Source organism: Syngnathus scovelli, chromosome 6, assembly GCF_024217435.2.
Source record: "Syngnathus scovelli strain Florida chromosome 6, RoL_Ssco_1.2, whole genome shotgun sequence".
Lineage (NCBI taxonomy): Eukaryota > Metazoa > Chordata > Actinopteri > Syngnathiformes > Syngnathidae > Syngnathus > Syngnathus scovelli.
The window spans coordinates 19,242,822-19,269,031 of NC_090852.1; the positions used below are offsets into that span (position 1 = coordinate 19,242,822).

The 26,210-nt window shown below is 42.5% G+C and overlaps 2 protein-coding genes and 1 long non-coding RNA gene across 3 annotated transcripts; 1 reads left to right on the forward strand and 2 right to left on the reverse strand.

Moving 5' to 3' along the window:
* The first annotated feature begins 75 nt into the window (after positions 1 to 75).
* Positions 76 to 25,348, forward strand: LOC125970991 (uncharacterized). Its single transcript, XR_011086982.1, has 4 exons — positions 76 to 230; positions 3,325 to 3,430; positions 24,980 to 25,125; positions 25,201 to 25,348. It is a non-coding gene; the product is annotated as an uncharacterized lncRNA (long non-coding RNA).
* On the reverse strand, positions 20,266 to 23,683 carry cyp11a1.2 (cytochrome P450 family 11 subfamily A member 1, tandem duplicate 2). Its single transcript, XM_049723794.2, has 9 exons — positions 23,286 to 23,683; positions 22,868 to 23,023; positions 22,532 to 22,731; positions 22,252 to 22,455; positions 22,036 to 22,196; positions 21,790 to 21,956; positions 21,632 to 21,710; positions 21,312 to 21,503; positions 20,266 to 21,227 (listed from the first exon to the last, which is right to left on the reverse strand). The coding sequence occupies exons 1-9, from the start codon at positions 23,561 to 23,563 to the stop codon at positions 21,105 to 21,107; spliced, it is 1,560 nt and encodes a 519-aa protein (XP_049579751.1). The 5' UTR covers positions 23,564 to 23,683; the 3' UTR covers positions 20,266 to 21,104.
* stoml1 (stomatin (EPB72)-like 1) lies at positions 23,935 to 25,961 on the reverse strand. Its single transcript, XM_049723799.1, has 7 exons — positions 25,802 to 25,961; positions 25,501 to 25,607; positions 25,284 to 25,433; positions 24,930 to 25,133; positions 24,654 to 24,858; positions 24,376 to 24,573; positions 23,935 to 24,273 (listed from the first exon to the last, which is right to left on the reverse strand). Exons 1-7 carry the CDS (start codon positions 25,959 to 25,961, stop codon positions 24,077 to 24,079), a joined length of 1,221 nt encoding a protein of 406 aa, XP_049579756.1. The 3' UTR covers positions 23,935 to 24,076.
* Positions 25,962 to 26,210: the final 249 nt, after the last annotated feature.

Genomic DNA, 26,210 nt, shown 5'->3' on the forward strand with positions numbered 1-26,210 from the left:
TTATTGGGCAAAATTGATGTATGCATAGTGTGGAAGTGTACTTCATGAGGCTCGGCGGTACATGTCGCGATATTTCTAGACTTTAAATCGCGTCCATCCGTGACGTAAACCAATGACGTCATAAATCACGCGAGTGTGAGGAGAGACAGCACACGTTCGTATTCACCTTTGAAAGTGAGCTCTAAGACAAACTAACTCAAAGATTACTACAACAAAACAAGTACTGTCAGGTAAAAAAAAATCGTCTTTCATTGTTTTTCTTTCTGTTTTACTCAACTTTCAGACCACACAATTTATACTCAGCTGCCCCCCGCGTTGAGTGCTTCAACACTGAAGAAACAACTCGTTTTGTCTAGAAAACGCATTTTAAACCCTTTTTGTGGCGACCTAACCACCCAGACTATATTTATATTATAGTTAACATTGTGTTTTAATAATTTAGAAGTCGTGGCTAGCATGATTAGCTCAACGAGCTACCGCTATAGCTTACTATAGTAAGACGACTACATTTCCCAGAATGCACTGCACAATAGATCATAAATTGAACGTAATTCGGTTGTTCTTGAAATTAACAGTCTGTATTTGTGCATATATGTGCATCATTTAACTTGTAAACACGTCACATATAAATATAGTGCAGAATCAAGTTAATATTATCGATTGCCTAACTGTACAAATCATTTTAAAGAACTTACAAATGACATGCCATACTAGAATTCAATTAGCCACCTTACCGTATTAACCTAAAGACTTCCTCAGTTGTGCACCATTTAAAAAGTCTCAGTGACATCCAGATAGAAGACAAGTTTAATTTAGTTGTTGTGTGTCTGTCTCGTGCTGTGTGCGTGTGCGAGGACTTTGAACGTCTTTATCTTGCTTTGGCACCAACCTTACTGAACGACTTAAGTCTTGTGAAAGAGAAGTGACTCAGGGTCAAGTTCAAATCAATGCATAGAAACGTGCTTGTTTTATCTTAATTGTAAATTGACATCTTTATTTAATCTGTCTTTTCTTATGAGCCGGTGCAAAGACTGGCCATGCGCCTCACCGCTCCATTAATTGTCAAGTTTTGATTTAAGCTCTTGGGAAATCATGCATTGCTTTCAATCATTTTAGTTTCATGCTTCATTTTGTGCTCCACTAAGGTTGTTGGCGAGTCGATTCAAATTGAGTCGTATAGCAAAATATTGCCTCCATATGAAATCTTGTCCCCCGAAGGCCTCCCGTGAGTCTCGGCTAATTCCAAGCAATATTTTCCATGTGCTCAGTGCCGCGCTGCTGCTATCATAATCAATGAGCCTTGTAACGCTCAATTAGGACATAATTGGATTTGTGGAAAGCAATGCAGATTAAAGCTGATGTGAAAAGGGATAACGTTGAATCCGTTGGCAGTTTCAGTAAATCTGGACGAGGTCTTAAAATATTTTGTGACAGTTTGATTCCATGATTTTCTTCAGGATGTGAAATGTTTTTTTTTTTTCTATTCTCACTTTATTCACTTGAAAATCTATTTCGTCTGTTGATGTATTGCTCCGATTTAGGCAAGTCTGAAAAGATGTGATTTATCTCCTCTTTTATGAGCTCTGAAAATGAGACATTATATGTAAGGCGACAAGTACAAATCTTCCTTTTTTATTAGTTAGCTTGGTCTGTGAATCAGAGCACGGAGGCAGTCATCATCTTCTCTACAAACGCTTCGTAGACGATAGATCAGCCGAGATGGTGTAGGATGCTCTTGAATTGAATTTTCACTATCCTATCTGCTTGTCTTAAAAGACATCTATCTGGCTTTGTGTGGGTCACCTTTAACACGTTCGGATTCGCACTGTTTTGTTGCTCCCACCAACCCTAATAAAATAGATAAATGTGCAAAAAAATTACTTGTGAACAGAGATTTACAGATATTTATTTTCTGTTTTACAATGTGATTGAGGACATTCTTGTTGTGTCCTTTATTTTTTGAGAGCGCTCGTAAACATGAATTTAAAGACTCTGCTTTTGGTTTGGATGTTGTTTAGGTTGTGATGTGGCTTGCTTTGTTTGCTCTTTTTTTTTTTTAACACCCTCATGTTATCACGTAAGACTAGAATTAAAGGGTGGAAAATAAACTGATATCGGTCGGTACACGTGTTTCAAATCAGATCGCAAAAACTAAATGTGTTTTTCCTGTCCACAAAAATTTATCATACGAGTCTAATACAAAAAGAATTTAGATTTGCAACACGCAAGGCTGACGCTCCATTAACATGTTTCACATCTCTAGCGTTTTAATTATGAGATGAATTTTCTGCCCAGCATGGCAGAAGTGATTGATTTCAAAATTGGACGGTTGCCAAAATGTTCAACGAGAGCAAATTGAGAGTAGCGAGTACTGATGAGTTGGTTTGATCATGTGGGCTTGTACAATTGCAATCATTCACACACACACAGAAACACAATATGATGGCAAAGCAGCCATTTAAGGTGAATGCTGAAGGACAAGTCTATCAGTCTATCAGCAAAGTACCTCTGTAGGATTCATACAAATGTGGTTCTCTCCTCCTGGTCTGCCTTTCCATTGGTCCTGATGAATAATGTATTCATAGAGCGAGTGTGTGTGTGTGTGTGTGTGTGTGTGTGTATGTGCTAGTGTGTGTTCACCGAGATTTGACTTTCACACGTGTCTGCTGGAATGAGGCTGAATCAGAAGCCAGTCCGGCTTATCAGTCGCTATGCGCCACATCCTCTTATGCTCCAAAAAATGTCTTTTATGTTGAGATATATTCACAAATAAAAATTCGGCATGTTTTAAAAAGAAAAAAAAAAAGACTAATCATTGTGAGTATTGTTGGCAATGTACCGTAAATACAGCACTACGTGTCACCGGAAATAATTGAGTGCTTGCTTTGAAGACTTGGGAGGCGCTCGCTCACTGGGATGATTTGTAAAAGTCGCTTTGTCCCAAATGGCCGAGTTGACCGGAATGTGCGTGTGCGCTCGTCTCTGTCAGTCCCATTGAGGCATTGCGGTCGCACCGCAAAATCCCCCCCGCCCTGCAAAGATCACTCAAAGCGGCCTCCATTAGCAAAAGGCTGCTCTCCACATGTTGCCACGTGAACAAAGAGTTGGTTTCATCTGACACCGGTATGGGGGTGCCAGCCATCGTAAATCAGGTTTAAACTCAACATGGGACTTGTTTCGGAATTAAACTGATGGGACACCGCTTAGATTGGTCGGAAACGTTTAAAGACAACAGGCTAATATTTGTATTCTTTCCCCCCTCATAAAAATGAAAAAATACAACAATATTACTAGGGTTGACATGTTCTGTATTTGCAATTACAGATCCCTCCCGATGACATCATCAAGATTGATTCCGGCAATGGTCATCACACTCTCAATTGACTCATATTACCAAAGTGAGGCTCGATGATCATCTCATCAGGGAACGGTAAGTCACTGGTAACGCTCGGCAAGCTCGAATTACATCCTTCCCTCATTTTTTCGTTTCTCAATAATCCTGCTACCAGTTGAAGTCCTGATGCCATTTTTTTTTTATCATGTGATCATCCCGCTCACACGTTACCTCATTAGGATGGTGACAGATTGTCATTAGCACGTATGCACCGCGGCGAATCGACGGGAAGAGATAATGAGCGGCACCTTGGGTCCCTTCGCCGTACTCCAAAGGAGGCGAGCGATGATTGGCCTGTAACACATGATTACACATGACATAGAGTAACATTCTGAAATGAAATTTGACACTCTAAATTGTTTCTACAAGCTAGAATTTGATTGTTAACATTTTTCTATGCTCTGCATGTGTCCAACTCGTTCTGTAGTCCTGGTTACTATCAATATCATCTCATCTGGTGAACGTTTTAATATCAGCCCGCAATTACGTGTGAGACATGCAACTAATCTTCAATGATTTGCATCTACGTTGAAGACAATGATCGATCTTGCCGCTTATCCCGTTGTTTTTGTAACTCGTATCCTCGGATGAAGCACATTGGCAATAGTGACTTCTTCTCCTTTGCTGAGACTATTTGATTGACAGGTTGAATCCCAGAAAGCCTCAGCTCCACATAATTGCTCAGGGTCAGGAGGCGGCAAACAGGTGTAAACCTCCACATCCCATATCTACTCTCTGCTTGCTGTTTTTTTTTTCTCTTCGTATAGCATGTGCTGCTTGGAATTACTTTTCAGTCCATTCCCCAGGCATTGAATCATTAAACCTAACTCAATACTTGCTGGGATTTAACTTCACCGCCTGACATGTTGTATCTTAATACAGCATCATGTAATATATAGAAACGTTAAAAAAAAAAAAAAATCCTGGCTCAGAGCCTTCTGGGATGTCATCGTCCATCATAACCGTTGAAACCCGGCAACTTGAGTCTTGCCCGGCGACAGCAGGTTGCGCAGGGGAATGTTGATTTCACGCGGCGACCTTGCGGTGAAGATGAATGCTGCTTCATTGTGCCGCGGCTAATTATCCGGCCGACTTCTATTAAGGAGCGAGCGGAGCTGTTTGCTCAAGGTTGACGTGCGGTGTTCTTGAAACCTGTTGAAAAGCGCCAGTGTGTGTTTTCAAACGGCCTGTTGCTTAGGAACCAATGTGACTCCATGCATGCGAAAGAACAGCCTTTGTTAAGATCTTGGAACACCCATTTTCATATTTTGTTCATATGCCGCACTCGAACTTTGATGCTGAAAAGCCAATGCAAATTAAAATACGAGTTGAGTTTCGTCTGTAGCTGAACAAAACGAACAGTAATTGTGTTAGCAGCTACCGCTAACCATATGCTTGATATGTTTATTTCCTCTTTTCGCACGCTGACTTGCGAAAACACATTCTCAGGTTGTTAGAATAGATGGTGAGGCGTTATCAGATTGTATTTATGTATGATAATAAGGTGGACATTGGAAAATTACAAAATGCCTTCTATCCAACCCATTTTTTTGCTCATTATTAGGGTCACCACTTGCTAGCCATTTACAGTCCAGACAATCCTGAATGATTTGCATATGTGTGAGGACGTTCTCATTTTAATAGCTACAACCCTCCCCCTGAAAATCTCGAGTTGTGAAAAGCAGAAAAGCCGTGGACGCCGTCCCGCCCTTGCTCCGAACCCCCCCGCTGGGAGGGAAAGTGCTGGCCGAGTGAAGATGGCGGTGGCAGTTGCCATCAGTGGGGGCAGCATCAGAACAGCTGCAGCACTTCAAATGGAATGTGAGGTTTTCAAGCCATAACGTCATAAATATTTCATCTGCCAGCAGCTCTGAGGAGACGAAAGGGGGCAGGCCAACTAGGCACCGGCCTGCCGCTTCTGGGCTTGGAACAACAAGCCGTAGCTCTCGGAGACAAAAGGTAGAGATGGGGGAGGAAGGGAGGGAGCATGCAAAATGTGAAACAACAACAAATCTTTTGTTTACCAAAACTGAATAAAAGAACATTTATTAAAATCAAGCACTTGCTACCAGCTGTGGAAGAGCCAAATTGGGTCCTCAACAATAGCCGTTATAACAAAACAGCACAAATATATTTTCCAAAGCCATAAAATGAACAAATATCATCATTACGCACAAATATTTGTACATCGTGAAGTTTATTTCTTTTGTTTACTCACATAACTAAATGTGCAATACCTGCCTTTATTTTGAAATATTAATTAGAACTATCACGTATTGTTAATTAGCTTCCTATTAACCACAGGCAAAAGATTATTTTTAGTACTGCGATGTGTGTCCTCACTGGCTCATAAATAAAAAATACACTCGACTACTGCAGTGGCATAAAGCATCTCTGATCTTGTTTTGTTTTTTTTCCCCGTAAGATGAATGAGAAGCATGAAGATGCACTAAGGTAAAAGCTTCCGGTCATGACTTGCTGTTTGTCCCCTTCCCGTAAGCACCCGGTGGAGTGCACAAAAAAAGCTGCAAATTTAATGACTTTTTTTTTCCCTTGCCACTTTTAATCGTCTCGGGTGATAGTCTATGTCAAAGTTAATGCATTCTGACGTCTGCATCCTTTTCTAAGCAATCTATTACCGTAAAGGGGATGCTACATCTTTTTTTAAAGCCCGCATGAACGTCAACGATAGCCTCAATGGCCGTTCTGTTTATTCATGGCGGTCAGTTCAGATGGAGTGGTGGCATGCAGATGAAACTGTGCGTTTGTTCAACGGATTAAAGGGCAGCATGATGTCACAAGGGCGCTTGAGCCCCGAGCGGTAGGACTGGAAGCAAGTGGCACGTTTCTTGCATCCCCCCGCTAAGAGGGAATTAGAGGCCTCAGAAGGGAGAGGGATCATATTTGATTAGCGCCTTCCAAAAGGTTCATGTGATTAGCTTGGCATTTTGAGCCGCACTCCTGATTTCATTGCATGTGCGCTTAGTGAGGTCTTACGAAACAATCTCAATTGCTTTGCAACATTTTTGACTCCTCTGGAATGTGTTTCGCTTCTGATAATTGCTATTGAGTGGGAAGAAGAAAAAAAAAAAGTCACTGAGCAAGTGACACATTTGGTATCTTTAGTATTTTGGATGTCAACTTAGCATTAGTATATTTGAACACTTGGGGGATTGTTTTTGCGTAATTTGGTCATTCCTTGTGATCAGCAGCATAATTAGCCAAAACAGGGAAAACGCATTTGACAGCAAATTGCTCCCATTTGATTGCAAATGTCAGTAAATGGATGCGGGTGAATTGCTGTGGGTGGACGAGTCGGGAGTGAGCGCTTGCAAACATCCCAACCTACGCACAGCCATTGAGCTCGCCGAGCTGCAGGCCGATACGGAGGCTGAGCAGTCGCCAGAGTGCAAATAAGATCAAATTCAGCTGCAGTCAAAGTGTCTGGGTCATGTTTGGCAAACTTTTTTTTGTTACATGTCGTCAGATTCCAAAATAAATGTTACAGAAGAAAAAGTGTTGATTTTTTTTTTTTATAGTCCTGCCAATTCGGAATGCTTAATGAAACATTTCCCTGTAGTGGACCGTGTTGTCAGCGAAAGGTCAGACCCAGTGAGTGATTTTCAAAACATTAGCGCCGATGCTAATTGGTCAGCTCGGTTTCAGACAGAATAATTACAAACGAGGCTACAAAGCACTTTCGTTGAGTGTGGGAGTGATAGCAGAAAATGTGAAGGGAATGCTGATGGCCCAAGCTGAACATTTTTATTTTTTTTAATCCTTCCTTTTGTTCACAAGGCTGCTGCATTCGCCTTTACGGATAACTCCTCCCACTTGCGGCAAGCCCACGTAATTGGTGGACAGAAAAGTCGCACGTTGACAATCGATTCAGCGGCACAACTGTTGCTAAGGTACTTTGAATGGCGACTTGGCCATTACAGCATTTTCATCCGCCTCTTTTGTGCCAGGAGATGGAAATGGAATGTGTGACAAGTGTGAAAATCGAAGCATTAGTCAGTTTCTCATCTGTTGCCCGGACAACACGATGATCGACATCGTCTCGTCGGCGCTGGCTGCAGGCGGCATGTGCTATTGGGCTTTGACCCACTATCGGCTGGTCCTCCTTTAATTCGATTTCTTATAAATAGTCTGCCTAAAGAAATTTGGCAGACACATGCTGTCAGGAGATAGGCCTGTTTAAAAAAAAAAAAAACCCAGAGGAAGCTGGAGTTCATCCTCAGGTTAGAGCCCATGTTGAGGCAAAACTCTCCTGATGCGCAAGGAAATCCAGGAGACTGAATAAATGGAGAAGTCAAGTAAAAAAAAAATTCTTCACAAGAGAATGAATGTCAAAACACAACATTTTAATTAATATTGCGTTTGTGGAATGTGAATTAAGCAACATAATCCACCCGTATTTAAGCTATCTTAGGCGGCAGCCATTTTGTCACTTGCTGTCGACTGAAAATGACATCACAAGGTGTCATGGCTCACCTGTTTTCTAGTTGTGTTTTTATGGTACTTGAATATTTTTCGAATCTGTCCTACTGGCCATGGTTGTTTGTATCATGGATTTTCTCCGATTGTGGGGCAAGTTTGAAGATGTCCCCCATGATGAATTCTTTTTGAATTTGGGATCACCTTGACTCGGGCCACATCATCATCATGGCCGACAATAGCGAGCGGATGAGAGCCGCCGGCCTCGTCTGTGATGGCGGGGGAGGCTCATCATGGTGTCTGGCTTCCTGGGACTGTTGATATTGAGTAGGAAGGAGCGCCGCGGGCACCATTCATCAAAAAGGAGCCTTTTCTACTTTGGGAATAGACATGAATAATCCATGCTTTCTTTACCCTTTCCTGTGTGTCTGTGTATCCCATTACCTTTACTCGGAAAATCCTCTCGCTCTGTTTGTTTTCATTCATTCTTAATTTGGAAAAAGAAAATGGAAATTGCCCATATATCGTACGCTGTTTTGATGAGCTAGTCAAACATCCTGTGGTTGAGCATTAATGTTCAAATTATATTAGAGGAAAAATACCAGGATCAGCTTCAGGTTGCTTCTGATCACATTTTCTGGATGTGTTGTGCTTTGAGGGGACTTTCTAGTTTGCAGTTTTTTTATGATGGTCGTAAACATTGATTTGTGCTTTGTTGTTAATGAAGGACCCTCTTGAGACCTACGAGGTCTAATCACTGTATGTCAAGTCCCTACATATATTAATCTTTTTTTTTTCTTCCATTTTCCATCTCAAAAGACATACATCAGCATCACTAGCATGATCAACACTTGCTTCATCCATTAGGCAGTGAATGAAGCAGAAGAGGTTTCATTCCATAAATGATATCTTAATGGACTACTGCCCCACTGTGGCAGTAAACTTACTGGAGCCAAGTGCCAAATTGAAGCCATTTCCTCGCTTGTTATTGTGCTGCCTCGCGACTCTATTTCCAGCTGAGGTCTCTTTCTGTGAGCAAGAAAGCAGACCGTATTTCACCCGCACTAGCACGACACGCTCGGCGCACTTTGAATTGTACCTTTGAGCCGTATCAGCTTTTTGAATTGGATTGAATATCCTCCCATCAAACGTTAGTGAGATAATATATGTGCTCTGGCCACCAGGAACCATCAGACAAGATGTGATGCCGCATAACTTAACCTGCTCCGTGGAGATGTTTGTTCATGCTCAATCTTTCCTTCCCCGCCCATCCTCGATAAATCAGCTTCTGTTTTATAGTGCGGGAATATTATTTTTTTTTTTCTTTTGACCCTTCCAGCCCCCAACTTGCTTTCAGATGAGTCAGAGAGAAAAATACGCCCCTTGATTTTATTCTGCTTCCATGAGCAGCATAATCAATGTGCTTTGGCTGTGTTGTGCAGCTGCTGGGCGAGGTTCTCTTTTATTTTATTTTTTATTTATTTTTTTCACGTCCTGCAATGGAGCGCTGCCCCCTCAGGGCACTGACATCAATTAGGACGGACAATGGACATCTGTTCTGGACATTACAGGCTAAAAAAACACCACTCGAGGATGACAATTTGAAATTGTGAGCCACTATTGCTGGTTTGGTCACATGTCCAGATAAAGGCTTATGATTAAATCATCTTGCCCTTACTTTGATAATGGAATTACACTCACAGATCGCAAGAAAAATAATTTACATTTGTGATTCATCCATATCCAGAAGGTTATGTTTCTACTGACTTTTTTTTTTTTAACCCCTATGCATTCTGTCATCATTTAAGCTTCATACGTTTTAATTACATTGAGCACTGAATGATAAGCATATTACTTTTTATCAGGATCCAAGTCCGAGTCATTTTTTCCCTTTCAGGAAGGGACACATTTATAGCTTAAGCCAAATGGAAATGTCTGACCGAGGGTGGGCCGGGCATGGCTGTCCTCCCAGAATCATGGCAGGGAGCTGAGCTACGGAGAGCCAGTATGTCTTCCTCTCCGTTCTCATCGAGCTCTGTTTATTGCGAGTGCACACCGTCTGTCACAGCACACCACGCTGTAGTCACATACACACACATCTTTGCACAAGTCTACAAAAAGCCATCATCGCTCTCGGCTCACACGGTGCTAAAAAGGCCTCGCTCGCCCTTGGGGAGGGGGGGGGGGCTCCACTCTTCCTCCGATCGATCACCTGCATTCATCTATCCATCTTCTTGCCTTTACGTCTCGCCATTTGTCTTCAAGTCTTTACCGCTTGTCTGTCCGCTCACACGAGGAGCGCTCAGTAGCTTTGGCGAGGAATCAATAGATTGCATCCTTCACTCTTCATTCAAGCTTTGTATTCATTATAAATATCGCTGATGTGCATTGAAAAAGCTCGACGTGCATTCCATTATGTTTTGTAGTGAACTGAATCGGCCCCAGTGAGTTTCTTAGCTTTTGCTATGCTTTGCCGTTTTCTTCCAACTCTTCTTTCGATTGCTTTTTTTACATAACCCCCCCTTCTCCTCTTCCCGTGTATCGATCAGCCGGGTGCACAAATGATCGTGCGTGGCCTTGCATGTCTCTGTGAACCACAGTCAGCCTTTGATGGACACGTCTGGCTTTCTTTTGCATCGCCGCCGAAAACAGGAAGTCAAAGGTTTGGATTAGCGAGGATGGCGGGATGTGGTTGTTGATCTCTGTCAAACAAATGTGACACCTTCTTAAAAGACCAATATCGCCGTCTCATTTCCTGTATGTGTTGTTTACATCCAGTATGCACCCATGCGTATTGGCCATGTATATGCGTGCGCACGTGGGCCAAAACGCAGGTTGGTACATCCTGCTCTGCCTCCATCTGTGCTCATGCAGTCATAAGACCACTTGACATAATAACCAGCTCCATACACACACACTCATGAATCTGTTTTGGCGTCGTCTGCTTTAGTTACATTTGAAGACAGCAGCACTCTGTATGAAAAATTGTGTGATATTGAATCTTCGGATATAATTTCACTGCCGGATCACAAACATGAATGGATGCTGCACTCTTTGTTGTCATCTGACCAAAAAAAAAAAAAAAAAAACATACTCAAGCCTATAATAAGACCATAATTGAAAATAGTTTTTTAATAATTAAATAATAATAATAGTAATTTAATAATAAAAATGAATAACAATTCAATAATGATACTTTAATATTTTTTAATTTTTATGACAATTTTTAAAGGTCATAATAAAATCCCATCTCAGTTTTTTATCATGTACTTTGTATGGATGGATGGATGGCAGTGTAATGTACCGCATATATCCAGTGGGGACACTCTTGTGTGTGCGCCGCCGCAACCCGCATAGGAATTTCTGACCTTAGATTGAATTCATTGACACCACATTAAAAGTCCACTCACACCGGTTCATTAGCATTTTAGTGCCATCTGTAATTGCTAAGCATAATGCCGCTGGATTGGGAATCAATAAGAAACTTTGAAGCCAGTGTCACCGCTGACCTTTCTGCGCCAATGACATTTGAGGCTGAAAGGTCCGCATGGATGAGCACACGCTGGGTGCTTTGAAAATAGCATGCTTGGCAGGAACACACTGATGATGTCTGCATCATATGTTCCCGATCGTGCTTATTTCTTTTTTTACTCTTTGAGTGCAGATAGGTGTGTGTGGATTATAACGCTGTGAGCTCTCTTGCTCGTCTTTGGCACCAACTCTTCCCTTCACCTATACCCCCAGCCCTCCTTTTCGCCCTTCCTAGGGAGCGGAGGCTTATTTGTGGATGCGTGTGTCCCATCTGCCAGCCCGGTAGGACACCAGCCAGGTGCTGGGCACGCTCTCACCCCAGCCAGGCCACAACAGCACAACCTGCTGAGATCACACTCCATGTGCCAACTGTTGATCTTCGCATAAATCTCACTCTTTGTCAGACTCCACTTACCCTAAAAGCAGACTTAGCTAGATAGTCAAGAAGCATCTACAAGTGTTTTGTTCTGGGTTGTTGTTATCCTCGCTTGTTTCGCCACTGAGCATGCCTTTTCGTGCTCTTCTTCATTCCCAGGAACAATATGTCTCCCTCTTGCCTCAAGAGGCCTTTAAATGTAAAGTTTGATCGTTGTTTCTTCATGTTATTGTCATAATACCCTCCTCTTTTATAGGAGCGTCAATACTTGACTTTGATGCATTTTGCAACGTACAGTATCTGCCAGCTCTGTTGATCTACTTTCCGCTTCTTTTATGGGTTGTGATGAAATGGCAGGGTGATTTTTATTGGACCCGCTAGACCGGACCTTGTGTTCAAGGTCAGAATGCATAGCTGCATGGGGACAGACTTCATACATAATGTATCCCATATAGCACTCATCGCTAATTAGCACTAACAGGAAAGGATGCCCCCAGATTTCCCCCTGATTTGTGTCTCATTTGCATAAATATAATGGCACACAAGAGAGTGTGAGGTCTGAAGTCTGTAGTCTCCTTCGGGGAGGGAGAGGTGTTACTGGGCTTTGGGCTCACAAGTGATAATTGTCACAGAGCTGCTGTTCTCGTGCCCAGACCACAAACTAGATTGGGTGGGCACAAGGACCAGCATCAAAAATACAATGCACATGTTTTGTCCATATTTACCTTATATTTTTGTCATGCAAGAAAGTGATGGCTATGTGGGACCCCAATCATGGCCGCCACCAGAATTGAATGAAATGTCCACTTCCTGTTAAGGTCTGATTAAATAAAAAATAAAATAATAAAAATATAAATATAAAATAAATACAAAATCCATTTAAATAAATGAATAAAATGTCCACTTCCTGTTAAGGTCTGATTACTTAATAGCATTGTCTGAGGCTGAGAGCCATACAAAGCAGGTTGAGTAATTGTGGTTATTTGGGGGAAGGGATGGTTGCTGTCATGGTTTGAGGGACTACTAATACATTATTCACAGGGGTGGGGTGGGCGCCTAAAGTGCCAGATTAATTTGTGTTTTTTCTTTCCAGTTGGTTGGAGGAATAAATGAGAACTGTCAGCTTTGCCGTAAAGTGCCGTGTAATCATTTAGACAAGTATTATTGGTTGACTGGAGCGACACGGCTCCAGCGGGACAAGCCGGACCAGGCCAGGTGTGTGAATGGGTGAAGCCATTATCTCCTATGATGACAATGATGGCTAAAAGCAACCAAGTGGTCTCGTAGAACAGCAGATGTGAGGCGCCGGGACATTTGAGTACCAGGAGATCTTTTTTTTTTCTATCACTGCTCTGATTTTATTTATTTATTCATTTATCTGTAGGTGCAAATGCTCACCAATCCACAATTCGTGTTATCTTTAATGTTGCCAGACAGGCGTTTCAAAAAACAAATTCCTCCCCCCATGATATTGTTAGTTGTAGAGGCGTTTGTGATGTTTTACCCCTCGCTGGACGGACTAATGAGGCAAATTCAGAAGACTCAAGCAAAGGGTGGCTTGAACGTCTTTGTTCCGTGGGCCCTCTTTGCAGGCTGCTCCCGAGGGAGGCCTTACAGCTTGCTTAATTGAATCAAGTACACATGGCGCCTCCCCCTTCACTGTGTGGCCCCTCCCCGTACTCGAGGAGCGAGAAGGCCAACTCCGCTTTGATGCTTTTGTTCTTCTCAGCACCATGGACAGCGCCTCAGAAGCTGAGGGGGGCTTTGACTGCAACTAGTTGCTGAATGCTTTGGTAGCACTCACTGATGAGGAGCATCACGTTAGACGGTATAGAATCGTAAATTGCTCCTCAGCCTTGAGATGTGCTCAATCCCACTCGATTAATGTAAATTGTTGATCTAAATTCCTCCTTACCGCCTAACGCTAAAGTATTTTCCCGCTAACTGATTGTGCCCGGAAATTACCATGGCATTGAACTTTTGCTCAGATGAACCTCTTAGTCTAAAATATAATCACAGGCAGCAGCTATATATATATCAGCGTATCCGCTCCTAATGATATTACACAAGGGGTCTGGAGAAAAGCTTCCAGCCCGTGCCTGATGGACCAAAGGGAAACTGGATCTTGGCAGTTTCAATCACACATATGATATGAGCTAATATGTGTTTGGTTGCATATTACGTCGCCACGGTATTATTTGGTGAGGCTGCTGATAATCATCTCTAATCAGGATTGGATGTCTGTTAGTGCTGAGCAATGTGATAGCAGCGCTAATGCATTGACTTTGCTGGTATTAAGTAGCCAGGAATTGCAGAGGCGGATCCATCTCTCCTGCTTGAGGCAAACCAGAAGATCCGGACCACACCCAGTCTTGCTATCCATGTCGCCCAAATTTGATTAAAAAAAAAAAAAAATCTGAGATGCTGCGGGAGTTTGGATTACACCAAATGGGTGACATTTTAGGACAGAAAGCTCTGTATGCTTGTGCGTGTGCGTGCATCTACATGTTGTTTTTTTTGATCGAGGTTGATCAATATCCACTCTGAGCACAAATTTCAAATTCATCATGCTCTCTTATGTGCTATTGATTTTTTTTTCGTGCGAAGGCTGCCCTCAAAAAGGTCGGATTACTTTTTCCTCTGTCAGTCAGAGCAAACACAAGCTTGATAGCAGCGGACAGGTTAATTCATACCTTCACTTTGTTTTTCCAAATGTGATTGTAAAAGAGGGAAAGGAAAGAGAGGGAGCTTCCAATTCTCCATCTTGTTATCTACACCACCATATATAGCTGTTAAAATGATCTTGATCAAATATAGTCAATGTATGAGGATTGCGAGGATACGGGAACATTCCTTTTGTCTTGCTTTTTCAATATTAACTGTAACATTCATGTATTTTTTATTGGCAGGCTTGTCGCCCTCCCTATTGGCAGGAACCCGAGGTTGAGACACAGAATAATATATACGCTCTTGCTCCAGCAGAGGTGCATTATATGCAGTAATTGTAAGCCGCCGGGCTCTGTTGTCTTGAGTATTGGATGAGATTCGTGGACCCGCACACATAGCTATGCACACACACTATTCAAGCATGCAGCACAGACATGTATCCCTCTGTGTGTGTGAGTGCGCGAGCGTGCGTGTCCATCCGTCCCCACCAGCAGGCGATGTGTGGCCACAGTGACACCTAGTGGCGGAATGAAATTGGATTACGCCATTTAACTTCTTTACATTAGTACAATTGCGTGCTATTTTTCTGTATTTATATAACAAAAAAACAAAAGTAGGAGTTTTTGTTTTGGTGAAGCAGATTAATGGCATTTTGTTTTTAATTTTGATGGAGAAAGATGATTTGGCATAACTGTATAAGCCAAAATCCATATGGAAATGATCCAAAAGTTGTCTTTTTTTTGTTTGTTTTTGTCCTGTTGGGCTGCACTACCGGAACATTCCGCCGCTATGAAACACATTGACTTGAATACTGGCGAGGCAGTTGAAGAAGTACGCTGTCCTTGACAGACAAAAGCTGCAAAGTGGGTGGAGGCTTCGGGGCTGTGGATGTTGACGTTTCAGGCAGAGCTGCAAGCTTAATAGACCTTGAAAACACCAAGTGCAAATGCAACCCACGCCTCCCTCTGTCTTCATCGGGAGGGATGCAAATGCCCTTCGAAGCCTTTCCCTGCAGCAAAATATTGAGAATTTTGCTGTCTCACAGTCGCAATATTACTCTTGTTTGAACTCCATGGCATGTAACAACCAACAAAGTCATTTAAATCTTCTTACAAGCTTATTTGTTGCTTATTTGCCCACATTTACCTCACTCTGCTGTTGCTGTCCGATAAGAGCCTTGTGGGGAAAACTGCAAGTTGCAGGGCTCCTCTGTGGTTGGCCACTTTGAAGTGCCTGCAAGGAGCCATATCGTCCAGACACAGCTGGAGTAGAAATGTGTGCAGGAAGACATTTCTATTACCTCCCAAAGAAGCTTTTCGGCCATTGTGTCGTGGATAATGGGATATAATCTGTCCCTTTATGCACAGCAGTCCATTATGAAGGAGGCACAGCATTGTCTTCCACCAAAAAGGGTTGAAGGGTTAACGTCTTCATTTGCCAGCCTTATCTGATTAAGCCATGTACCCGGCGTACACGTTACGACCACCTCGCCGTGCCTTCACTTCCATCAATCGATGAGAAGCTAATGTAAGGCTTTAACCCTCCGAATGACCCCCTGAGTTAATGTCGTTCATTCAGCTCTACGCAGGATTCATTTCGCTATGCAAGGCCGCATAGCTTCTTTAAATGTAATCAAAATATTCATTTTATCTACATAATTCAATTGACTATGTGGTCGTTTTTTGGTCCATTGACCAGCTCTCCCAAGGTCCCTCAGTGTAGCTGGATAAAGACGGCAGTGTCCTCCAGATATTAATCTCCTGACAGGCTGAGAAGAGGTCAGGCGGTGTCTTTTAGCTTTGCAATCACGTCATTGCTACCTCTGACCTCCGAGCGTGTTTTCGGGAAGGGGGCGTGAGGCTGGCCGTGCACGTCGGAGCGTCACTTGTGGGATTGCTGATGTAAATTCAATCCAGGTGACAGCACGGTCCGAGTCGGGTTGATGTATTGGACACCAGGCACACCCAGCGTTCCCTCATCCATCTCCATGCCCGGACAATGACAACGTGGTTTCAATATTAATATATTTTTCTTTGTCGTGATTGTTAGTCATTATTTAGTCTGTTCATAATGTTCACACCTTGTTTTGAAAGAAAATTTGGCACTAAATGCTTTCAAAACAAAATGTGATAGATTTAGCCAATTTTTTAAAAATCTGAATTTATCTGAACCCTGAATGTTAGATTATTTGTTTGTTGGGGATGTAGTTGAAGCCCAGCCGTGATTCCAAAACAAAATCAGCAACTATGTGAATTTACCCATGCGGGATTCCATGTGTTATTTACAAAACTGCCTTCGATATCTTTACCTTGGGGAGTCTTCTGACTTGGCTCTTGTGAATGTCAACAGTTGTGTTAGTCATTAAAAATGGTTTGCTGTAACATGTTGGAAAGGTTACATTGAGCCGACGGGTGGGGAAAAAAAAAAAAAAAGAAAAGCTGCACTGATATGTGCTGCCACACCCTACCGACTGCGAGGTGGCCGTCTGATTTAGATGAATATGTCATCATTATTAGAAAATAAATTGTAGACAGTAAAATCACATTTAAATGAATTGAAGACAATTCAGGTATCCAAATATGGGCGTGAATTATTTTTTTTTCCAATAATCAAACCGTTTAATGAATAAAATAAATAAAAAGCATTTTTATGTGTAGCTGCAATTATTTAGAACTGATCAATTTCATACGATTTTTTTTCCCTTATATAAGAAGATTAGAAAAATTACCATGACTGTAAGTGGGATGATAAAAATCAAGAAGTTCATTCTAAAGTGCATGTGTGTGTGGGAAGGTCATATGTTTTGTTTTGACGGGGCTCGGATGCACTCGTCGCCCACACGCCTCATTACGCTCAGGGCCAAGCCTTATTTTACGTAAATGTTTGTTTGGCAGCATAATCGGCATGGATAGATGTTGGTTCGCCGCTAAACCTTGGGTTTGAGCGCTCTATGGGGGGCTGGCTGGCTGGCTGGCTGGCTGGCTGTCAGCCTAACTGTCCTTGAATCCGAGTTGCTCATTGTCCTTGACTCACAAACACGCGCACACACATTTTCAATACACTTGACGGAGCACACATTTGTATTATTTCACTATTTCTTTTACTTTTAATACTACGGATAAGATTTATTTCAATTCTGTTGCGTTATATATGTTCTAGGTTACATTAAAGGTGGTCTTATTTTTTTTTTTTATATCACAAAACTGATCTGGCATTTGAACAAGGGGTGTGTAGACTTTTTGGACCCTCTCTATGTATTTGTAGTTTTATAATGAATCTTTGTAGCACTTTGCTGAATTTGTGTCATCTGCTACTTGTCATGTATCTGACATTTCGTCAACCTTCACCTTTTGCGTCCATTAGCACCCTAAAAGTCTTTCCGCTCGGCTTGTGATGTGTTGATGGATGGCGCGGGGGGGGACGAGTGCAATTTCGTGAAGGAAAAGGACACTGAAGCCAAAAAAAAAGGAAATGGTATGATGTCGGGGCTCACGTGAGGGAGGAAGCCAGTGGGCAGGAAAGGTAGAGTGTGTACGAGGAGGTGGGCCGCTCCTCACGTCGCCCTCCCCATGGGAGCTGCCTTGTTCTCGCAGGCTAATTGAAGCTCCGTGTGGCAGCAGCCTCGGAGCTGTCACTCCCATGAAGAGCCCATTTGCTGAATTTTACCGGCGGTGTGCTGAATTCTGATGATGTTAGCAGAAGGTGTAGTCTCTCAGAGACCTCGTAGCCCCCCCCTCTTCGCTCTTTTGTGGAGGTACACAGCCCACATGCTGCTTCCCGGCAATGGGCTGATTATATGTAACAGGGTCACAAGCATTCAGAACACGAGCGGTACAATGCGAACATGAATCATTTTAGCAAATGTGTTGGGCAATCTCATACATGCTAATGTGCTATTAGATCGCTCGGTCCCTTTTGCGTCTTTTCTCTCATTGGAATAGAGATTCGAAACGTTCTCGGAAAACACATAGCTGGGAGGATCCTGTGAATAATTGATCATTCGCCAGTCAGTTATCATAATATTTGTCTTAAGACTCAACATACTATATTTTATACCTGCTAAATTCAACGCGAGAGAAAAACGACCTATTCAAAGATAGTGATTTACTTTATATACAAAGAGGTTTTGTACACTTAGCTGTTGGATAAGCTTTTATATCAGCGACGATGACTCTCCTGCATGCATTATTTAACTATCAATAAGTGTCTGTAGCCATCACTGCTAATGAGGTACCTAAGCGGTTCTCATATTGATCCATCATGATATACCTTTCAAAATGCATATGAGCTCTTGCTAACATTAAGAAGCCAATCTGTGAGTGAGATCAATCAAATGCTGCAACACAAAGCGACCAAAGATTTTCTTCAAGGATTCTTTCAATAGGAAAATCTGGAATTAGAAATAATCAATTCAGAGATCAAATTATTTTTATTAGACTGCAATTGTGGTCTCACATTACGGATTTTTGTGGAACTCCGTGGAGAGAGCCACAGGTGCTGATCAGCACATCGCCCAGCGGTCATTAGCCATTGTGCGTTCCTCTGAGGATTGTATCCACGGCGCCGCTTCCTTGCTGTTTGATCTGAAAGTCCCTCTTCCAAAGTTGATTTTCCTGACGCCTCAAAAACATCCAACTCTCTGTGCAGCCAGAATGGAAGGTGCTTTTGCGTGACTTTGTTAGTGCTGCAGTCTGCTCATTGTACAAAATGACTCTCTTCCATAGAATCTCATTGTGTTATCTGTTTGACTGCATGAACTTGAAACCTTGAAGAACGTCAGGGTTATTTGCTAAAAGCTCTCTTGTTCAAGAGGAGGCACTGTGTTATTCACATTAGACGGCAATAGGCTAAAAAGCTCGGGAGGTTCGCATTGTTTGAGTTTGGCAAGCTAAGAGCCTGGGATTGCTTTCAAAATGGCGGCTCCATATCAAAATGGCCGACTTCCTGTTCAAAATTGTGCTCGGATCCTTGAGATCCTTTTGTAGGTCCTAACCAGATCCACCAAAATAGATATTTTCATGGAGTCGTTCCACAAATTATTTTAGAATAAATTCTTCCAATAGAGCCCTTCTTTATGTTTTGAATAGCTTCAAACTAAGGTAGCTAGCTACACATATGGATGCAGTCATGTTTGCTTACTGAACAGCCACACAGGGGGAAAAAAAATAAAAAATTATGCTGCAACAGACGCTTGCAGGCAGTAGACAAAATGGCTCCAAAGATCAAATTAGCATTTTGCACACTGACTGCACACGAGTCGCTGAAACCCGATGAGGGTCTGCTGGCTGCTGTGTATTTTTGCACACAGTGCTGACAATTGCTTCTTAAAGAGCTTTTCATGGCGTGTTTTTTTTTTTCATTTCCTGAAACTTAGATTTACTCAACACTGTCCCAAGATTGTCACATGATAATTAGTTTGACCCCCCCTCCCCCCCTCCGCCTCTTGTCTTCAAATAAGCAGCAGACTGTTTTTTTCACACCACTTGTGTCTAAAGGGACTTTGTCATGGGGATGCTGCCGTCTTGCGCCTACTGAGACCCCTTCTCATCTCTCGTCATGACCGTCCCCTCATCCATTGCCCTTTCAATTAGATGCTCAATTTCACCCCACCGTCCCATGGGAGTCACAACCATCCCATCCCGGATTGGAATCCCGTAATTGTCAGCGACCCCCATCATCATGCAGTACTCGCTCTCCATTCAACACTGTCTGTTCAGCTTGATAACGACACGTGTAAAAGAGCAGAGGACACTTGTTATTATTCACAAAATGTATCTTTGCCAGCAGTATATAGTGACAAGCATAACAATAAAATGGCCTTCCATTAGATGGCAGAAGTTAGTCATGGTTTAACTGTGCCTTTTTTTTTTCAGTCTTTATATTTTAATCTTTGTGTACCTTCGTGTAATACAGGTTGGAAACCAGTGGATTGAAAAAATAATTCTCCGAGCTGTTGTGTCAGTGTAGCTTTATTATCAGATAGGGTGAAAGAGACACCTAGTGGTGACGATTGGTAATTATAAAACTATGCACATTATTATAATTGCTCAGTTGGGAAAAAAAAATCCATGGTTTGCGGTAGACACAGGAACTCACGTTATTCATTATAATGCAGAAAGAAATTAGCCATGTAGAAAAGTGGTTTCCTCGAGTGTTTGCTCATCTTTGTGTCTATCCACATGCAGTTATGTGATAAAGCAAATCGTCTCATTTTTGACCATGGACCCCACTGATAGGCTTTGTGGGTATAACATGTCTTATCTCCTGAAGGACAGAATGTGACCTTCTGTCGTTTCTGACATCAGAGTAGAGAAGCAACCGAGCTTCAAGATATATTTCAAAGATATTTCATGTATTTCAACATGACATATACTTACTGATGGAACATTAAAGCTGTTTCTAATAGTTTGGATACCGTTTTTAGCTACATAAAAGGGGAAAAATAGTCGAAACACGCAACTCAACATCACTGGTTACTCAAATATAACCAAAATAGTACAGAAAAAAAAAAATGCAGTCATTGAGATGCAAGAATCCGTATTATGAAAATAATATTCCATGTGTGTGCTGTGCATACATGAAATGAAGTTTCTGTTTGTTTTTAATTCTCACAGTACATATGGTACATATGGTCACTTGTTAAATTCCTGAGGTCATTTTTAAATGCGTTTATAGGAGTGCTAATTATGAACAAGTATGTTATCGACTACTGTGCAGGGGCTTCAGAGTTAATACGATGGGCTTGTCTGGTACGAGAATGAGCTCAAATGTGCTCTGCACATTCACGTGTCGCTCTTTCTCCACTCGGAAGTTCTCAAGCATCTGGAAAGAAAGGAAGGCAAACGTGGCCGTTGGTGTGAAACGTAATGGCGTGACAAAATACGTTGCTACTTGAGTACAACTCACATGGATGAGAAAGATCTGCATCTCCGTCTCGGCTATTCTGCGTCCTATACATTGGCGAGGGCCGAAGCCGAAGCTCAGGCTGCGGAAGTATTGGCTCTCACTCCTCAGCCAGCGAGAGGGTTGATATTGCTCCGGACGATGAAACACCTTGGGGTCTCTTCCCATTGCATAGAGACCTAACTGGACCAAGGTCTAAAGGCATGATTAACATACTTAGTGTGAGAACAGTCCTGGAGCTTTTACGATTCATCGGTTATTTGTGACAGCTCTAATAGGCATCAGCTTCCGTAAAAATGTTACAATATCATCTCACGAATTACCCCGGCTGGAATGTGGTATTTCTGAATAATGATATCCTCCGCTGTGTATCTTTGCAAGCTCACTGCCACTGGATGTAACCTTGAAGGATACAAGAAGGAATGTTGTTGATTCTGTAGGAAACATGCTGACATTAACTTTCCTCCGAGATTCTGATCACCTTAGTGTTTCCTTCAGAGCTCCTTTGACCAAAGGAATATTCTTCAGCATTTCCACCATGTCCCCTTGGCTTTGTGCCCTGGCAGACAACACCTCAGCCCTCAGCTCCTCCTGAAGGTTTGGATGTCTGGCCAGCTCGTATAATGTCCATAGCAATGTGATGGAAGTCTGAAATATACAACACCATGTTGACTTCACCAATGCAAAAGAAAGTTTCTATGAAGCTTGTGTTTGGACTTTGAATTACCGTATCAACTCCCCCAGCCATCAGCTCAGTGATACTGGCCTTGATGTCTTCAATGGACAGCTTGTCCAGCATGAGAAGGCTGGCCAGAACTCCTGGGTATTTTTTGCTATGACTAGTCTCCTGGCGTAACTGCCTGTAGATGTTCTGGATGCAGCGGTCAGCTGAGAAGGAAAAGCAATATACTTCACTCAACCCAGGTTCTTGTAAAAGTCCTACCTTGGTTAAAGATTCCATCCCAAGCGTGAACGTGGTCCAGCCACACTTTGGCTCGGATCGTCCTGAGTAGAGCCGGAGGTATGTACAACATGGGTGAGGTTGTCTTGAACATGAGGGTGATGCAGTCAATGAAATGTTGAACCTCCGGATCGATGTAGTCCAGCATCAGGCCCAGACGCTCCCCGTATAGAATTGTACTCACCGCTATGTGGGACAGAACAAAGAGTCACCTTAGACGACCGTCGTACCATCTACATCTCTATTGGATGCCATGTCTCACACTCCAGAGCATATTTGAAGAGCTCTTGGGAGAGGTCCGTGGTCCATTTGTTCTGTCCGCTTCGTTCTATCTTCTTGTGAACTCTGGCCACAAAGTCATGACCCACTTCGTCCAGCAAGGGCACAAAGTTCCCCTGCATCTTCGGGGAGATCACCTCTTTATTGAGGATGACCCGGTTTGACCTCCACTCTGGCCCGTTCCTGATGGAAAATCAATGAGTGTTTAACCTGCCAGGGTCTGTTTTTTTTCATTGTGCTTTTTTATAGAAACTCTTCATTTGAGTTTATGGAGTTTGTACATGAACAAAGAAGCATTTCATTAGACGACAATACCTACTTCAGTAAAACTCCATATTTGCGGTTCCTGTAGTCTCTGTATGAGGTCCAGGCTTCCACTTTCAGTCTTTTCGGGTATGAACCTTCTGCTTTGAACAGGATAGCTGCATCTTCTGGGTTGATGATATTCACACTTTCGTAATATCCTACTTTTTCTCTGAAATTCACAACGAGAGAAGGAAGAAAAGTCAAATGAGCAATCTGCCTTGTTTATAAATCTTTTTTTTTTTTTCTGCATGTGAAGCTTTCAAATAGCTACAGGCCTTGCCCAAGGGCACTTTAGCCAACCTTGGATCTCAGGAAAAATCAAACATAAGCTTAATACCGCCCATTCTAAGCACTGTGTGATAGCTGTACCATGTTAAAACCTCATTTCAAGCCATTGATATTATTTCGGCTCCACAATGTATCCTTCATACCTGTAAATGGGTCCAAAAGTATTAAAATTCTGCAGCATGATTCGGTGAAGGTTTTTGAAGCCATCCAGCTTCCAGAAATTGTACAAGTTGGCGACGCCATTTTTCCATAACCCGGGAATCTCGCTGTAAGGTTTGATGATGCTGCTGTTCTCCGTGAACGCCTGTCTAACCATCGGCGTGCTGCTGCTGCTGCTGCTTCTTCTTCTGCAGACGCCTGCTGCCATCAGTTTTTCCAGGTAGCTCGCAGAGGAGCCATGGCACAAATTCCACCTGGTCATTCCTACCACTGCTGTGTGAAAAGCAGGAGGTTGAAGAACTGGAGGCTGGCTTAAATAGTCCTCCCCCACCCCCCTCGTCCTCAAGGCCCGCTAAAAACTTGTGTGTACACTGTGATGCATTGCAGTATGAGAGATGGATCAAAAGGTTTGTTGTTCTAGTCATGTCATGTCTTATGTAATTCAGTTAAACACGGCAAATTACAAAATAACAGCAAGAAGGTAAAGCAAAAAACAAAACAGTAAGTTTGCTATTGCAGGTGTATGTCAATAAATTAGATTATGAAAAACTTCAGAACAGTAGTTTGAATAGAAAACAAAAACAGTGAAATGGAATTATTTTTTAGAATTTTCTTTACCAAAAAAAGTCCAAAAAAAATAAAACGTTTTAATTTAAAATTTTAAGTTTTGGGAAAACAAAACAAGTCCAGTAGAAATTCATTTACAGCAAAAGTAATCAGTGCATAAAATAAAAACCAGTGCATTCCATATTTTTTTTTCTCAATAATAAAATTTTTACTGCCTAAGCAGTTTTATGAGTTCTTCCAATTTCATAGCGGTTTTAATATCACCCTGAAGTTGAAGTTTCCCACTGCTGTAGGCAGCAAATGGCTGCAGTCTTCCCTGAAACATGGCCAGAAGGTCCTCGTCACACATAGTCAGAGTTACATCTGGCATTCTGCACAGGGATCCGGCGCCAGCTGCACCATGACCTAGACGACACACATAGTGTGAAGATCTGATATGTGCAGCTTTAAATCTTTCATATGACAGCACATTTTGTGTGTGTGTGTGTGTGTAGTGGTGGTGGGCACCTTGGCTCAAATCCACATAGTAAGTGCGATGCTCTCCCTCTCCTGAGCTGATCTCAAACTGGAAGCAGGCGCCGACCTGGTTCACCAAAGTTTCAGAGAGGACAAGCTGGACTGCACGGAGCAGCTCTTCAATAGAATTTATTGTGGCCACAGTCTGATGGTCACCACTCTGCTCATCTATAAACGTTACACTGCTCTCTATAATGGGATGACAGTAAGCAGCAGTGGTCGAATGAGAGTCGCATCTTAATTTGTTGTGAGCGTGAGGTAGGCCTTACCTTCTTGAGGCTGGAAGCTGTGGCCCATAAAGTGCATGGCAAGTTGTTGAAGGGTACCTGTGAGGTCCTCCACCTTGGGTACAGAGGGAGGAACATCAAGAGGCCCTGGGGGTCCTTCCTCAGGGGCTTTGAGAAGAGCACCTGGAGTGATTTCCACCCTGTCTATCTCTAGCCCCCAGGGCCGAGTCATTTCATTTATGTCCACCTGCGGACAGTGGGGGAAGGCTTGAATATGAACATGAAGCATCAGAGATGGTGGGTCAAATGTTTTCCTACCCCAAGATATTCTCCCAGTTTCACTCTTTCTGTTTGGATCTCTCTGACAGTCTTCTTCGCCAGGCTGTGAGTTAAAGCGTTGTGTGCCGTCATCCTGGTTGAAGCGTTAAGGTCCTGTACTGACACCACAGACAAGACCGGGTTCCAAATCCTGAACTGAATGTCCGCTCCCACAAAGAAGAGGCCACCATCCCTGGTATGTACCTTTAATTAAAAAGAGAACAGAAAAATACTCCTTGAAATATCTGTGCTCCATGACTGCCCCCTGTAGGACAAATTAAACAACACACTCATCAGTTGATGTGACTTCCCATCTATTTGGTTAAGTCGTGGCTTCAACTACAGTTGGTTTACCTGGCATGGAGGGATATTGAAAGCACGGGTGCGCAGGTCTACCCTCTGCCACTGGTCAATAAGGGGCAGCACCAGGACAATGCCAGGGCCCTTTGGAGGACAGACACGACCCAAGCGAAACACTACGATCCTTTGGTAGTTTGGCACCGTCTACAAACAGGATCCAAATCGGTCATTTACACCAGACACACAAAGGACACGGTTTGGAAGTGCTTACTTTTAACACAAACCATCCTGTTATTGGAAAAGTTACGAAAGTACAGACGTGGACGAGGAAGATGACAATTAGATTGCAAATCCATGACAGCCATCCCTGGGAGCTATCTAGGAGGGAAAAAAAAGTTTTTAAAACATTACAAAGGAGAATACATAGTATTTTGTAGTGTGACGTATTACGTTAGTCGTAGTGAACTGCACTGGAAGTTACTAAATGATGCATCACTTCATCGTGTACGTAAAATACGTATTAAAGATGTGGTTAGTTAGTTGACTACTTCATAAATTGTTACGTCACTTACCACTGAAGTCGTTTTCAGAAATATTAGGGATGTAATCAAAGGACAGCCCTTTATGGTAGTAGCCCGCTTGTGAGTAGCTGTCAGTGGAGGCAAATAGTCCGGGAGTCCGCGGTACGATCGGGTCAGTCAGAGAAAGACGCTGGTAAGACTTCCCAAACATTCTTAAGTTAACTAGTCGCTTTAAATAAAATAAATATTGATAAAATAAGTGGTGTTTTGCTAGTGGTAAATTAAGCTCATGTTGCTTCGTTAGTTTTTCCGTGTTTTCCTTCTTCACGGCGTGAAACCATGATGACGTTAGCGCCGCCTATCGTCACTCCATCGCGATTACAATCATTTCCAACAAATGGGTAGAAACCATAACACTCATACAAATCTATTATTTTTAAGCATAACATGAAAATACTAG